This window comes from Stenella coeruleoalba (genome assembly GCF_951394435.1).
Source record: "Stenella coeruleoalba genome assembly, chromosome: 8".
In the NCBI taxonomy this organism is placed as follows: domain Eukaryota; kingdom Metazoa; phylum Chordata; class Mammalia; order Artiodactyla; family Delphinidae; genus Stenella; species Stenella coeruleoalba.
Window position 1 is genome coordinate 69,153,212 of NC_137154.1, and position 16,077 is coordinate 69,169,288.

A 16,077-nucleotide genomic window follows, 5' to 3' on the forward strand; every position below is an offset into this window, starting at 1 on the left:
CCTGTACTCAGAAAACTATAAGACACTGATGAAAGAAATCAAAGACAACACAAACAGATGGAGAGATATACCATGTTCTTGGATTGGAAGAATCAATATTGTGAAATGACTCTACTACCCAAAGCAATCTACAGATTTGATGCAATCCCTATCAAATTACCAACGGCATTTTTTACAGAACTAGAACAAAAATATTAAAATTTGTATGGAGACACAAAAGACCCCAAATAGCCAAAGCAATCTTGGGGAAAAAAAAACAGAGCTGGAGGAATTACACTCCCTGACTTCAGACTATACTACAAAGCTACAGTAACCAAGAGAGTATGGTACTGGCACAAAAACAGAAATATAGATAAATGGAACAGGATAGAAAGCCCAGAGATAAACCCACGCACCTATGGTCACCTAATCTATGACAAAGGAGACAAGGATATACAATGGAGAGAAGACAGTCTGTTCAATAAGTGGTGCTGGGAAAACTGGACAGCTACATATAAAAGAATGAAATTAGAACACTCCCTAACACCATACACAAAAATAAACTCAAAATGGATGAGAGTCCTAAATGTAAGACTGGACACTATAAATCTCTTATAGGAAAACATAGGAAGAACTCTCTTTGACATAAATCACAGCAAGATCTTTTTTGACCCACCTCCTAGAGTAATGGAAATAAAAAAAAATTAAACAAATGGGACCTAATGAAACTTAAAAGCTTTTGCACAGCAAAGGAAACTATAAACAAGATAAAAAGACAACCCTCAGAATGAGAGAAAATATTTGCAAACAAAGCAACGGACAAAGGATTAATCTCCAAAATATATAAACAGCTCATGCAGCTCAGTATCAAAAAAACAAACAACCCGATCAAAAAGTGGGCAGAAGACCTAAATAGACATTTTTCCAAAGAAGACATACAGATGGCCAAGAGGCAAATGAAAAGCTGCTCAACATCACTAATTATTAGAGAAATGCAAATAAAAACTACAATGAGTTAGTTATGACCTCACACCAGTCAGAATGGCCATCATCAGAAAATCTGCAAACAACAAACGCTGGAGAGGGTGTGGAGAAAAGAGAACCCTCTTGCACTATTGGTGGGATGTAAATTGATACAGCCACTATGGAGAACAGTATGGAGGTTCCTTAAAAAACTAAAAATAGAATTACCATATGACCCAGTAATCCCACTCCTGGGTATATACCCTGAGAAAACCATAATTCAAAGACACACGCACCCCAGTGTTCATTGCAGCACTATTAACAATAGCCAGGTCATGGAAGCAACCTAAATGCCCATCGACAGACGAATGGATAAAGAAGTTGTGGTACATATATACAATGGAATATTACTCAGCCATAAAAAGGAATGAAATTGGGTCATTTGTAGAGACGTGGATGGACCTAGAGACTGTCATACAGAGTGAAGTAAGTCAGAAAGAAAAACAAATGTCGTATATTAATGCATACATGTGGAATCTAGAAAAATGGTACAAATGAACCAGTTTGCAGGGCAGAAATAGAGATACAGATGTAGAGAACAAACATATGGGCACCAAGGGGGCAAAACATTGGGGGGGGTGGGATGAATTGGGAGATAGGGTTGACATATATATACACTAATATGTATAAAATAGATAACTAATAAGAACCTGCTGTATTAAAAAAACTAAAATTCAAAAAAAAATGTTCACCTGCGGTCCAGGCGCGCGGCGCAGGCAGACGCGGGGAGCAGGGCGGAGGATGGAGGCAGCAGCGCCCTCTGCAACAGTCCGGGCTGCACATGAGAAGGTGGCGGTGTAGGCACGCGGGCTACGTGGAGGCCGGCGGTGGCGGCCGGGCCATGGCGGGGAACCGCCTTCGTCGGGCTCGCTGAGGTGCGCTCTCTGAAGTCCCTGCGAGCCGTGACCCATGCGCTCGCTGAGCAGCCGAGTGCTGCGCCACCAGGGGCGAGCCCGAGCCCAGCAGGAGCTGGGTTCTGGGGCTGGGGGCTCGGCCCGGAGGCCGGAGACTGGTGGCGACGCGGCCGCGCACGGCTTCTGTTACTGTCCGGGCAGCCGCAAGCGCAAGCGGAGCAGCGGGGCTTTCTGCTACTGTCACCCCAGTTCCGAGACACACGAGGATGAGCAGGAAGGGGACGGGCAGCAGCGACTCCTCAACACCCCTCGGAGGAAAACACTGAAGAGTACATCCAAATATATTTATCAAACATTATTTTTAAATGGTGAAAACAGTGACATTAAGATTTGTGCTCTAGAAGAGTGGAGCTTACACAAAATGTATTTATGTCAATCTGGCTACTTTCCCAGTATGTTCAGTGGTTCATGGAAGGAGTCCAGCACGAATATTATTGAACTGGAGACTCCAGACCAGAATATTGATACAGAAGCGCTGCAGGTGACATTTGGGTCATTGTATCGAGATGATGTCTTAATAAAGCCCAGTCGAGTTATTGCCATTTTGGCAGCAGCTCGTATGCTACAGTTGGATGGTTTAATACAGCAGTGTGGTGAGACAATGAAGGAAACAATTAATGTGAAAACCCGTATGTGGCTATTACACATCGGCAGGGACCTATGGACTGGATTCTGTAAAGAAAAAGTGCCTTGAATGGCTTCTAAACAATTTGATGACTCACCAGAATGTTGAACTTTTTAAAGAACTCAGTATAAATGTCATGAAACAACGCATTGGTTCATCTAACTTATTTGTGATGCAAGTGGAGATGGATGTATACACAGCCCTTAAAAAGTGGATGTTCCTGGGCTTCCCTGGTGGTGCAGGGGTTGAGAGTCTGCCTGCCGATGCAGGGGACACGGGTTCGTGCCCCGGTCCGGGAAGATCCCACATGCCGCGGAGCGGCTGTGCCCGTGAGCCATGGCCGCTGAGGCTGCGCGTCCGGAGCCTGTGCTCGGCAACAGGAGAGGCCACAGCAGTGAGAGGCCCGCGTACCGCAAAAAAAAAAAAAAAAAAGTGGATGTTCCTTCAACTTGTGCTTTCTTGGAATGGATCTTTAAAACAGCTTTTGACTGAAACAGATGTCTGGTTTTCTAAGAGGAGAAAAGATTTTGAAGGTATGACCTTCCTTGAAACTGAGCAAGGAAAACCATTTGTGTCAGTATTCAGACACTCAAGGTTACAGTATATTATCAGTGATTTGGCCTCCGCGAGAATTATCGAACAAGATTCTCTAGTACCTTCAGAATGGCTATCTTCTGTGTATAAACAGCAGTGGCTTGCTATGCTCTGAGAAGAACAAGACAGTGAGGTGGGGTAAGTATGGTGCGTCATAGCATTGTTCATTAAATATATATATATATATATTTTTTTTTTTACTGAAATATAGTTGATTTACAATATTGTGTTAGTTTCAGGTGTACAGCAAAGAGATTCAGTTATATATATTTTTTCAGATTATTTTCCATTATAGGTTATTATAAGATACTGAATATAGTTCCCTGTACTATATAGTAAATCCTCGTTGCTTATCTGTTTTATGTATAGTAGTTTGTGTCTGTTAATCTCATACTCCTAATTTATCCCACCACCCCTCCCTTTCCCCTTTGGTAACCGTAAGTTTGTTTTCTTTGTCTGTGAGTTCTTCTGTTTTTTGTGTAGATTCATTTGTATTATTTTTTTGGATTCCACATATAAGTGAAATCTTTGTCTTTTTCTGTTTGACTTATTTCACTTAGTGTGATATTCTCTGGGTCCATTCATGTTGCTGCAAATGGCAATATTTAGTTCTTTTTTGTGACTGAGTAGTACATATTCCATTGCATATAAATATGCCACATCTTCCTAAGCCAGTCATCTGTTGATGGGCCCTTGGGCTGCTTCAGTGTCTTGGTTCTTGTGGATGGTGCTGCTATGAACATTGGGGTGCATGTATCTTTTTGAATTAGAGTTTTCATCTTTTGGGGATGTATGCCAAGGGGTGGAATTGCTGGGTGTGGTGGCTCTAATTTTGTTTTTTGGGGGGATCTCCACGCAGTTTTCCATGAGGGCTGCACCAGTTTACATCCCCACCAGCAGTGTGGGAGGGTTCCCTTTTCCCCACACCCTGTCCAGATTTATTGTTTGTGGACTTTTTGATGGTGGCCATTTTGACTGGTGTGGGGTGATATCTCGTGATGGTTTTGATTTGCATTTCTCTAATGGTTATTGATGTTGAGGATCTTTCCAGGTGCCTGTTGGCCATCTGTGTGTCATCTTTGGAGGGGTGTCTGTTTGGGTCTTCTGCCCATTTTTTGATTGGGTTGTTTGTTTTATTGAGTTGTATGAGCTGTTTGTATATTTTGGTTATTAGCCCCTTGTGGGTCACATCATTTGCGGATATTTTCTCCCATTCTTTAGGTTGCCTTTTCGTTTTGTTTGTGGTTTCCTTTGCAGTGCAAAAGCTTTTAAGTTTTTTTAGGTCAGGTCCCATTTGTTCATTTTTGCTTATATATCTCTTTTGCCTTGGGACACTAATATAAGAAAACATTTTGCTACAGTTTATGTCTGAGAGTGTTTTGCCTATGTTATTTTCTGGGAGTTTTGTGGTGTCATGTCTTATACTTGGGTATTTAAGCTATTTTGAAGTTTTTTTGTGTATGGTGTGACGGAGTGTTCATATTGATTTTCATATGGCTGTCCAGTTTTCCCACCACCACTTGTTGAGGAGACTGTCTTTTCTCCATTGTATTAATATAGTATTGCCTCCATTGTCGTCATTAATTGACCACAGGTGTATGGATTTTGCTATGAATTTTTAAATGTATTCATTATGTTGAAAAACCAGTAACAGTATTAAAATCAAGAGCTGTTAGAGGGCCTCCCTGGTGGCTCAGTGGTTGAGAGTCTGCCTGCCAATGCAGGGGACACAGGTTCGAGCCCTGGTCTGGGAGGATCCCACATGCCGCGGAGCGACTAGGCCCGTGAGCCACAACTACTGAGCCTGCGCGTCTGGAGCTTGTGCTCCGCAACGAGAGAGGCCACGATAGTGAGAGGCCCGCGCACCGCGATGAAGAGTAGGCCCCACTCGCCACAACTGGAGAAAGCCCTCGCACAGAAACGAAGACCCAACACAGCCAAAAATAAATAAATAAATAAATAAGTTAATTAATTAAAAAAAAAAAAAAGAGCTGTTAGAGAAAAAACAAATGTTCTAGGTGGAAAAACAAATGAACACAAGAAAAGAAAGAAACGTAGCCATGGCAGGCTCCAATAAGTCCTCATCAGCAAGAAGTCATCACAGGAAAGGATTTCACAATGGGAGGGAGCTGCTTAGATTAAGTCAAGGACGGTCTCTCTGAAGAGGTGACGTTTGCACAGACTCCTGATTGGATGCACATGAGCCAGCCATGAGAACTGGAACAAGAGCCTCTGGGACCAAGAGAAAATGCTGAGGTCCAGAGGTGGGACAGGGCTCTGTGGGTATTTGGAATAGAAAGGAGCAGAGTGTGGCTGCTTTGTAAATTTCAGAGCAGGAGAGCTAGGGCTGTCGAAATGATTCAGTGAGACAAAGGGTGTAGAGTACATAGTAGATGCTCAATAAGTGCTATCTGTCTATCAATCATCATCATCATATGAGTTTGTAGAGTTAGGAGGTAGATCATGCAGGTCACTGCAGCCCGTGGTAGGAAATCTGTGTTTTAATCTAAAAAGAACTGCAGGTCATTGATGAGGAGTTTGCACATCAAGTGACATGGTCTGATTTTTTGTTTTAAAAATATCCCCGGGGGCTTCCCTGGTGGCACAGTGGTTGAGAGTCCACCTGCCGATGCAGGGGACACGGGTTCGTGCCCCGGTCCGGGAAGATCCCACATGCCGCGGAGCGGCTGGGCCCGTGAGCCATGGCCGCTGAGCCTGTGCGTCCGGAGTCTGTGCTCTGCAACGGGAGAGGCCACAACAGTGAGAGGCCTGCATACCGCAAAAAAAAAAACAAAAAAACAAAACAAAAATATCCTTGGGCTGCTCAGTGAAGAAAGATTAGAGCAGGACAAGAGTGGAAGCAGGGAGATGAGTTAGGAAGGCATTTTAAGAATCTGGACACGAGGTTACACAAGGTAAAATGTCGGAACACCCATCTCTTATTTTGATCTTAATACAATTCATAAAAAATGAAATTGTGGGACTTCCCTGTGTGGCTCAATGGTTGAGAATCCGCCTGCCAATGCAGGCGACATGGGTTTGATCCCTGGTCCAGGAAGATCCCACATGCCACAGAGCAACTAAGCCCGTGCACCACAACTACTGAGCCTGAGCTCTAGAGCCGGAAAGCCACAACTATTGAACCCGTGTGCCACAACTACTGAAGCCTGCACGCCTAGAGCCCATGCTCCGTAACAAAGAGAAGCCACTGCAGTGAGAAGCCCGCACACTGCAACGAAGGGTAGCCCCTGCTCGCCACAACTAGAGAAAGCCCACGCACAGCAACGAAGACCCAACACAGCCAAAAATAAATAAATAATTTTTTTTTTTTAAATAAAATTGTATGTGCTTTCGAGTTGGCTACCCACTTTTGACAGAAAAGTTTGTGTCTTCTGATGTTCATCGCGTTTAACGATGAACAAATTTATGTTGGTGTTGGAAAGCCACTGAGGTGCTTTCCAACACCAACGACCAATTCTGACTCTCCAGACACCACCTGGGTGTCCTACCAGTAAATTAAATTCTGACACTACCAACCTGGAGTTAGCATCAGATCCCACAAGTTAAAGGGTTCAGTTGCACAAGGCTGCCCTCACTTCAGACGCCTGAGGCATCTGTACTTCTGACAGACCAGCTAGAAGTTGGGAGTTCCCACCACCAGCCCCTTTGCTAAAACGGCTCACAGAACTCAGGAAGACAGTTCATTTGCTATATTATCAACTTATTATAAAGGCTAGAACTCAGGAACAGCCAAAGGGACGAGATGAAGAGGGCCTGAAAGTGAAGGGCAGTGCACGTAGCTTTCCTGTCCTCTCTGGGGATGCCATCCTCCCAGTACCTCGATCTGTTCCCTGAACCAGAAGCTCTCCAAACCCTGTTATTTAGGGTTTTTTTTTTTTTTCCTGGATGATTCATCATGTAGGCATGATGGGTTATTGACTCAATCTCTAGCCCCTCTCCCCTCCCCGGAGGCTGGGGAATGAGGCTGAAATTTACAGGCTTCTAATCAAGATTTGGTCTTTCTGGCAACATGCCCCCATCCTGAAGCTATCTGGGGGCCCCACCGAGAGTGCCTCATTAGAACAAAAAATATCCTAACATCCTTATCACTCAGGAAATTCCAAAAGGATTTAGGAGCTCTGTGTCAGGAACTGGAAACAAAGACCAAATATATATTTCTGATTATGCTACACCCACCACTGGACTAATTTAAGGATTTTAACTGATAATAACACTCTGGTTTATTGCATCTAAGGTAAAATATGTTAATAGTCTATAAAAAACTGTGCAGATCTGCTAGCATGGCATATGTCATGCCAGGTAGACTTGGTTATTTTGTAATAACTCATCGACTTCCCTGGGTATTACCCTCATAGGACTGTTAGCTTCCGAAGAACAGACCTGATGATTTTTTATCTTTGCTTTGGCGAATGCTTAGCACAGTCCCTAGTACATAATAGGTCCTTGATAAATGTTTCCCAAATGCACCGATGAATACTATGTATTATGGACTGAATGTCTGCGTCCCCTTCCCAATTTGTATGTAGAAATCCTAACCCCCAACATGATGGTATTAGGAGGCAGGGCCCTTGGGAGATGATTATGTCATGATTAGGTCTCATCCCTTATGGATGGGATCTGTGCCCTTATAAGAGGGGGAAACGGTCTCTCTCTGCATGCACTCCCCAAGGAAAGCCATGTGAGGACATGACCAGGAAGAGGGCCCTCAACAAGGACCTGACCAGGCTGGCACCACCCTGATCTCCAACCTCCAGCCTGAGAAATAAATGCCCGTTATTTAAACCACCCAGCCTGTCGCATTTTTTACAGCAATACAAGATGACGGAGACATTATGGAAGCACCTTGGTAAGAAATGGTCCCTTCCCTCAAGGAGCTTGTAATTCATTCAGGAAGAAATAGAGACTTGAACACTTAAATAATCGTTCTTTTTGCAACCCTCACGGGAGAGAGATGCTGATGTGTGGTTAAAGCTCTTAGATTTTGGAGTTAATCTGGTCTCTAAGCACACTCGCTGTGTGCCCCTTGGTGAGTTACTACACCTCTCTGTGCTTTCCCATCACTTTCTGCGAAGGGTGGCTGGGAGAAGTAGATAATCCACATAAAGTGCTTGGTTCAGTGCCTGGAACACAGAAAATGCTATCAATTTAAACCTCAAAGAGGGGATAATTTTTTGTGCTAACACAGATGTCAAGGCTAAAGCGTTTGTTTGGGTTAATAAGAAACAAGATTGATAATGAGACGGCAGAAAGCATGTGTGATTTGGCATCCCGTGAACCCCAGAACCTTGATCTCAACCCACACAGAGGTATCCGGTCTTCAAAAGAGCAACTGGCGCTGGCAGCCCCCTCCAAGACACTGGGACCTTGGCTGGGTCCTCCACGGGTCCCTGTGGAGCATCAGCTTGGGAACGATCCGGGGCATGGCTGTGACTGAACCATCTCCAAGAAGCCAGTCTCTCTGCTTTGGGCTGGAGGGAGGTTTGGGTGGCCACGGCTGCCAATTTTAGCTAGGCGCTGGCCACGTGTTGACAGTGAGGCTCTGGGAAAATGTGACCTCTTGTTTCATTCTATTCTGCACGGGCCTGTCTCCCGAGCGGGCTTTTGGCCCCCGTCATGGAGCTGGTGGAGAGCAATGAAGCAGTGGCTACTTCTCAGGCAGTTTGATTCACCAGCCTGGGTTCTACGCAGGTGACCAGTGCCAAGGAGGCTACCCCTGCCCACCTGGCCTCTCACCCCTACCCCAGCTGGAACATGGTGCCCTCCCAGCACTTCCCCCTAGTGGTCTTGGCAATACCGAGGATTGAAAACACTTCAACAAGACTCAGAGCCAAAGGGGCATGCTTCCCCCTCACTCTCACCCCTAACCCCTTCCAAGCATCGCTATCAAAGGTATGACACACTTCAGAAAACCCAGAGGGAGAAGCACAGCAGAAAATAAAGATGATGTGTCAAGCCCTTGACACATGAAATTCTTCAGAACTGCACTGAAAATGGTATCTGACACGTTTCCAGAGCATGACATTTTTACATAAAACTAGGTATGATTATGGGGCAACGTGCCCATCTTCTAATGCTTTTCTTTGCTGCCCAGCATCTAGTTCAATGACACAGTCTGCTGCTCTCCCTCTCAATCGTGTTTTACTTCTTTTCTCTATTTTTTTCAACGTATCATTTACATTGGAATTTATCCTATATCTTATGTTTATTAGAGGGAGGCAGAAGATTATGGTGATGGAGTCTGTCTGGGTTGGAATCTCAGCCTCACCACTTCCTAACGGGTAACCTGGACCAAGTTCTGTAACCTCTCTGTTGCCTTATCTGTAAAAGTGGGGCTTTTATGAAGCACAGATGAGATCATACGTGTAAATTACTTAAGAGGAGTACCTGAAACGTAGGAAGTCCTCAGTGAATGTTTACCGATAATATTCTTCTTCCCAAAGCCTCTGACCAGTCATTCGTATCATTACCTCTTTTCCTTCTTTAGCTCCACTGATTACAAACATAACAGGCATTTGTTCATTCAGTTATCAGTCTTTTTAATGAAAGAGTTATGTATTTTAATTTATGATGATGATAAAATAATATTAAATAGGAGAAGTTAAACTTATTTAGTGTTTCCTGTGTGCTGGGCTCTATGCTCAGCTATTTAACACACATCATCTCATTTAATCCTCATAGTGAATGGTTTCCAAAGGCTGGATGTGGACTAGTTTTGGCACAAGACTAAAGTTGTCATCAGTCTAAAATAAAGCCATTGGAAAACATTTTTCTTTAAAGATATCTTCATTTAAAGAAATTAATTCTTCCTATTCTTTTGGTGTTAAAATACTCTTTATTTTATGGTGAGGGTAGATGATCGTTTATTTTTTGGAACATTCCTACATGAAAAAATAAATGATTGACAACCGTGTATTAGTCACTAGACTGTTTTTGGTCCTTTGAATCCAATAGTCTAAAATCTGTTCCTCACTGCAATTCTGATGGGTAGATATTATTATTCCCATTTTGCAATGGAGAAGCCAAGGCTCAGAGTGGTTATGGGACTGCCCAAGGTCACAGAGCTAGCAAAAGGCAGAGCCCAGAATCCTAGTTCTTAAGTCCTTAATAATAACATTTATTGAGTACCTACTGCATGCAGGACACACATGCAGGACACACACATTTCATTCTCATAGCTGCTCTGTGAGGAAATGTGATTCCCCATTTTACAGAATGATGGAACTTGAGGAGTTTAGGAATTTGCCAAGGTCATAGAGTCTGAAAATATGAGAGCAGGATTGGAGCACAGAATTCTCTGAATCTGATTCCTGTTCTCTTTGCACCTACCATGTGCCAGACACCCTGAAGCTAGGCCTATCACAAATAGCTAAAAAATGTGCTCCAGCCTCAGGGGGTTCCCAGTCTCAACAAGGAGACTCAAACAACTTATCACAGTGCCGTGAGAGGCACTATATGAAGGTGCGTCCAAGACACTTTGAGAGCACTAATGAACGAGAATTTTATTTTGAGGCCTTTGCAAACATTTCTGACAATATTGTAGTATCTTGCTATATTGTATTTTAAAGAAGCCCGTACGAAATGTAAGGTTTCATGTGACTACTTTTTATGAACAGTTGACAGGATATCTGTTTCATTACAAGCATATTTCTTTTTTTTTTTTTTAAAGAAGATGTTGGGGGTAGGAGTTTATTAATTTATTTACTTATTTTTGCTGTGTTGGGTCTTCGTTTCTGTGCGAGGGCTTTCTCTAGTTGTGGCAAGCGGGGGCCGCTCTTCATCGCGGTGCGCGGGCCTCTCACTATCGCGGCCTCTCTTGTTGCGGAGCACAGGCTCCAGATGCACAGGCTCAGTAGTTGTGGCTCACGGGCCTAGTTGCTCCGCGGCATGTGGGATCCTCCCAGACCAGGGCTCAAACCCGTGTCCCCTGCATTAGCAGGCAGATTCTCAACCACTGCGCCACCAGGGAAACACTACATGCATATTTCTTGTATTATAATATGTTGCCCTGATTAGTCCTTTGGCGAGGGTTTTCTGGGATCCCATTTTATTTTGAAGGTTGAAGGTGATTTTTTTTTGATTTTTTTTTAATAATAAAAAAGGCATGGAACACTTAAAATCCTGCAGCCTCTATCGTGCCCTAAAGTGTCAAAACATTTCTCCTTGTACCTTTAACTGTGCCAGTTTGGAACTTTGGCAAAAGACCAAAAAGAATTTGATTCTGCTCCCCTCCCCCAGCCCCAGCTCCCCATTTAGATTTTTATTTAATAGTCTGTAAATAATGAAATAGGAAATATAAAGAGCAACTGAAGATTAAATTACACCACGGCAAAAAAAAAAACATATAAAAGCTAAATTTCACTTTAAGCCCCAAAGAGGTAGCAGGTGAAATGTCTTCAGGACAAATCCTTCTCTCCAAATTGCACTGCAGAGGCTGAGTCAGGTGCTCTGAGCCCAAGGAACTCCCGCTGACGTCAATGCATACTTGGAAAACAGTCTATTAAAGCTACAGGCATGCAGACAGATGACCCTGACAGCAAAGCCGTGTCCTTGGACTTTGGGAATTGCCAAATCCTAACCTTTGGAGAGGAATATATTTTCTGGCGTAGCAGGGCACATGCCTCCACAACTTATAGTGTCCTTGAATCTTGTTTGTTCAAAGTTAAAGATTCTCTGGCCCAAGACCTAGAAGCTAGGCTTGCATCATCCTATTTTATTTTGTTTTATCCACTTCCCAGGGGTCTATTCACTCTTTAACAATTATGTATCGAAGGACTTGCTATGAGCAAGGTCTAGACACATGGAAAAGCAAACAGAGACATGCATGGTCTAAGCCTGCATGGAGCCGAGTCTCGTTGAAAGCCAGACATTAAATCAATCAAATCAATCACACTAGTGAATGTGTAATACTGAGTCCATAGACTCGGGAGTGAAATGATGCTCTTTAAGAGAGAGTAACCAGGGAACCTGACCTAGATTGAGGAGTCAGGAGTGGGAGGCTGAGGAAGAGATTTCCAGGCAAAGGCTAGGATGCCGGAGGGCCTGAGAGACGGAAGAGCAGAGGCAGGTTGGTGGGAGGGGAGCTGAGAGCTGGGCAGGACTAGACCAGGCAGGGCCTTTAGGGCCTAGTTAAGGATTTGATCTTTATCCTAAATGTAATAGATGCGTTCAAAACATTCTAAGATCAGGTTCATATCTGATCAGAAAGGCCTTTTGGAAAGATCCCGCAGCAGCTGTGTAGAGGAGAGAAGGGGTGGGGGAGGATGTCAGATAGTAATGTAGGAAGATGAGTCAGGAGACCATTGTGGTGGTCCAGCCAAGACCTGATGGTGTCTTGGCTGGGAAGGTGGTAATGTAGATAGAGAGAGAAAAGAGATAAAGTTAACTGTGACTGTATATAAGTTGAGGGAGAAGGAGGTGTTCAGGATGGTGCCTGGGCATCTAGCTTTCAGAGCTGGGTAGATGCTGGTGCCATTTGATGAGATGGGGACCCTATAAAAGGACCAGGTGGTGAGGGAGAAGGCCACCTTTCAGTTTCAGCCACAGGAAATGTGCAGTGTCTGTGAGATAGCTTAGTCAGGATGACTAAGTCTGAGCATGGGACTGGAGACAGAAAGGCCAGAGCTGGAGACATAATCTTGGGAGTCACCAGGTAGTCATGGACATTTAAGATACGAATTCCTCCAAACCAGGAAAGTGTACAGCATTAGAAGAGAAAAGGGTTTGGGTGTGTCTTCAGGAATTTTACCATGTGGCTTGAAAGAAGATTAGTGTAAAAAGGCCTGAGATGGATTTGCTGAAAAATAATTCTCTCTCTTGTATGGGCCCCATTCAAGGCCTTTTACTAATAATTTGGTATTCTTTTAAAGAAAGACCCCCAAATTGAAACTCCTTCCGGCTCCACAAAATCCAGTTGCACCTCTGGCGTTCTTAGAGGTAGGAGGAAATTTAGGAATACAGGCGACCCACAAAACCAACAGAAGATAGTGTTTCATGCAGGAAGACTGGTCCCAATATCCAAAGCTGCTGAATGATTAGGTAAAATGATGGTCAGGTAGGTAGGAAGGCAGGATGTGAGGGAGAGCTGAGGACGCTTCCCAGGTTTCCAGCTTCTGTGATAGGGCAGGTGGTGGTGCCGAGGTAGCAATTCAGAAAGAGGAACAGGACTGGCCCAGGCCTCTCTCAGGGCCACACGGAACTCCCTTTCCATCATGGAAATCATACATCAAGATCCCCATGGGGCTCAACCTCTTTTCTTGAAAACATTACCTTTTCCTTCAACCATTCTCGTTAGTTTCTTCTGCACAAGCTCCACATTCAGAAACTGAAGCCTGCCTTCCGGTAAGGTCCAAGCAGCCCTCCATTGCCCAACTTCCTCATTCCAGACTCCAGCTCAGCGGTTCCCCACTGGAGCTGCCTTTCACAGCCTTTCTTATTTGTCAATTAAAAAAAAAAAAACCATTTTCTGCTCATGTTCTGCTTCTAAGCCACATCTTCCCCTCTTATATTTGTGCCATTGGATTTTTTTTTACCCCAAAGCAGCACCTTACACTTGTCCTTGATAAATTTCAAACCTGTAGATTTAGTCCATCTCTATAGTTTATGAAAGATGCTGTCCAGTCCTGAGTCTTAATGTAATGTGTCTTCAGAGATATCTGTACTATACTGCGACATGGTCTCCAGTACGGCAGTCAGCAGAAGGCAGGCTAATGATTGGTAAGTCACATATTGTAGCTGGCAAATTATGAGAATCATGACTGCACAATATAACACGTTCTCTGCTTACACAAAGTTAGATTACACCTCGTTGAACATTTATGCTAGCATATATATATTTCTTAATGTGTAAGTTTATTTATTTATTGTCCGCGCCATGCAGCACGTGGGATCTTAGTTCGCCGACCAGGGATGGAACCCGGACCCCCTGCAGTGGAAGTGCAGAGTCTTAACCACTGGACCGCCAGGGAATTCCCTGCCATATATTTTTTATCTCACTCATTTAAATTAGAGTTACAGGTATCAACATGGACAAATCATCATATAATGTTAAGACAAAACAACTTGCAGAATAATATGTGCAGTATTATATTTATTTATATAAATTTTTTAAATATGTAAAAACACCATGCATTGTTTGTGAATTTGTACGTACATGGTATAAAAATATGCAAAGAAATGATAAACATCAAATTTAAGAGAATGATTGCCTTTTTGTTTTGTTTTTTTGCGGTATGCGGGCCTCTCACTGTTGTGGCCTCTCCCGTCGCGGAGCACAGGCTCCGGACGCGCAGGCTCAGCGGCCATGGCTCACGGGCCCAGCTGCTCCGTGGCATATGGGATCTTCCCGGACCGGGGCACGAACCCGTGTCCCCTGCATCAGCCGGCGGACTCTCAACCACTGTGCCACCAGGGAAGCCCAGCGATTGCCTTTGAGGGGAAGGAAAGGGAAAGACATTGGGAAAGGGTCCTAGGAACCTTCAACTGTATCTATAAAAGTTATTTTTAACTTTTTAACACATCTGAAGCAAATAGAGCAAAAGTGCTAAGATTTGACAAGAATGGGTACCTGGGAGTTTATTTTATTATTCACTCTACACTTTCTGAGGTGCTTAAAATATTTCTAAACTTTTTTAAAGTTCACAATCAAGTGAGGAAATAATAAGTGATACAGGAGAGACATTGACAAAAGATTATGGGAGGACAGGAGAAGGAAAGATTAATTTTAACAGGAGAATTTATGTTGCTAACTAACTTCATCATCAACAGAAATATAGCCAATGTATGTGCCTGGTTCTTCTAATTCAATAAACATTTATTAAGCACCATCATGTTAGTTGTTAGAGGCACAGGTATGAATACAGCAGTCTGTACCAACAAATCATACCGTCTGAAAAGGGAACAATGGACCTAGAGGCTGTCACACAGAGTGAAGTCAGAAAGAGAAAAATGAATATCACATATTAACGCATATATGTGGAATCTAGAAAAATGGTATAGATGATCTTATTTGCAAAGCAGAAATAGAGACACAGACGTATGGACGCCAAGGGGGAAAGAGGGAACAGGATGAATTGGGAGATTGGGATTGACATATATATGCTCTTGATACTATGTATAAAATAGGTAACTAATGAGAACCTACTGTATAGCTCAGGGAACTCTACTCAATGCTCTGTGGTGAACTAAATGGGAAGAAAATCCAAAAAAAGGGGATATATATATATACATATAGCTGATTCACTTTGCTGTACAGTAGAAACTAAGACAATATTGTAAAGCAACTATACTCCAATAAAAATTAATTTTAAAAAATTTAAAAGAAAATAAAAAGGTAACAGACTTCATAGACCGTGAAATGATAACAAGGCAATGTTATGTTAGGGTTAAGTAAAAGGTTTCGAGACACCTATATCTGCCTGGGTAGGTGGGGGAAAGCTTCACAGAAGGGGAATCTCTAAGACATAGAAAAAGATAAGAAGAGCGAGAGGGAAGAGCAAAAAACAGGTGACAGGTACAGAATGTATTAAGATATGGAGTTGTGAAAGTTCCAGGTGACTAAAGGTGAGCCTGGAGAGAGTCTAGTTTGTGAATGCTTCTGCATGGTGTGCTGAATGCCTCTTGCCAATAATTATTTGTGGGACGAAGAGAGGGAGAGAGGAAAGTATGAAAGTGTATCTCAACCTGTAGACAAAGTGTAGCCAATGGAAGCTTTTCATAAAGGGAGTGACAGGATATGATTAGATGGATGAGAAGGAAAGCATTGGCTGGAGTTGAGGGGAGAGGGAGTGGGGGAAAATGGAATGCTTTCACCTCAGTGCAGGAGAGAGATATTGAGGACCCGAACTAAGACCAGGCAATAGAGACTGAGAGGAGAGACTCATTTGAGAGAAATGTTTGAAGTTGAGGCAGGACAATTGAATAACT

At 43.3% G+C, this 16,077-nt stretch overlaps 1 protein-coding gene across 1 annotated transcript in view; it reads left to right on the plus strand.

Moving 5' to 3' along the window:
• Positions 1 to 1,613: 1,613 nt before the first annotated feature.
• The window catches only part of LOC307190412 (germ cell-less protein-like 1), a gene marked incomplete at its 3' end in the record, with an annotated part of 41,048 nt that continues 26,584 nt past the window's right edge, over positions 1,614 to 16,077 (plus strand). Inside the window, 2 exon segments of the mRNA XM_079929574.1 lie at positions 1,614 to 2,544; positions 2,546 to 2,774. Of these exon segments, the coding sequence (XP_079785700.1) occupies positions 1,912 to 2,544; positions 2,546 to 2,774 (862 nt within the window). The 5' untranslated portion in view covers positions 1,614 to 1,911.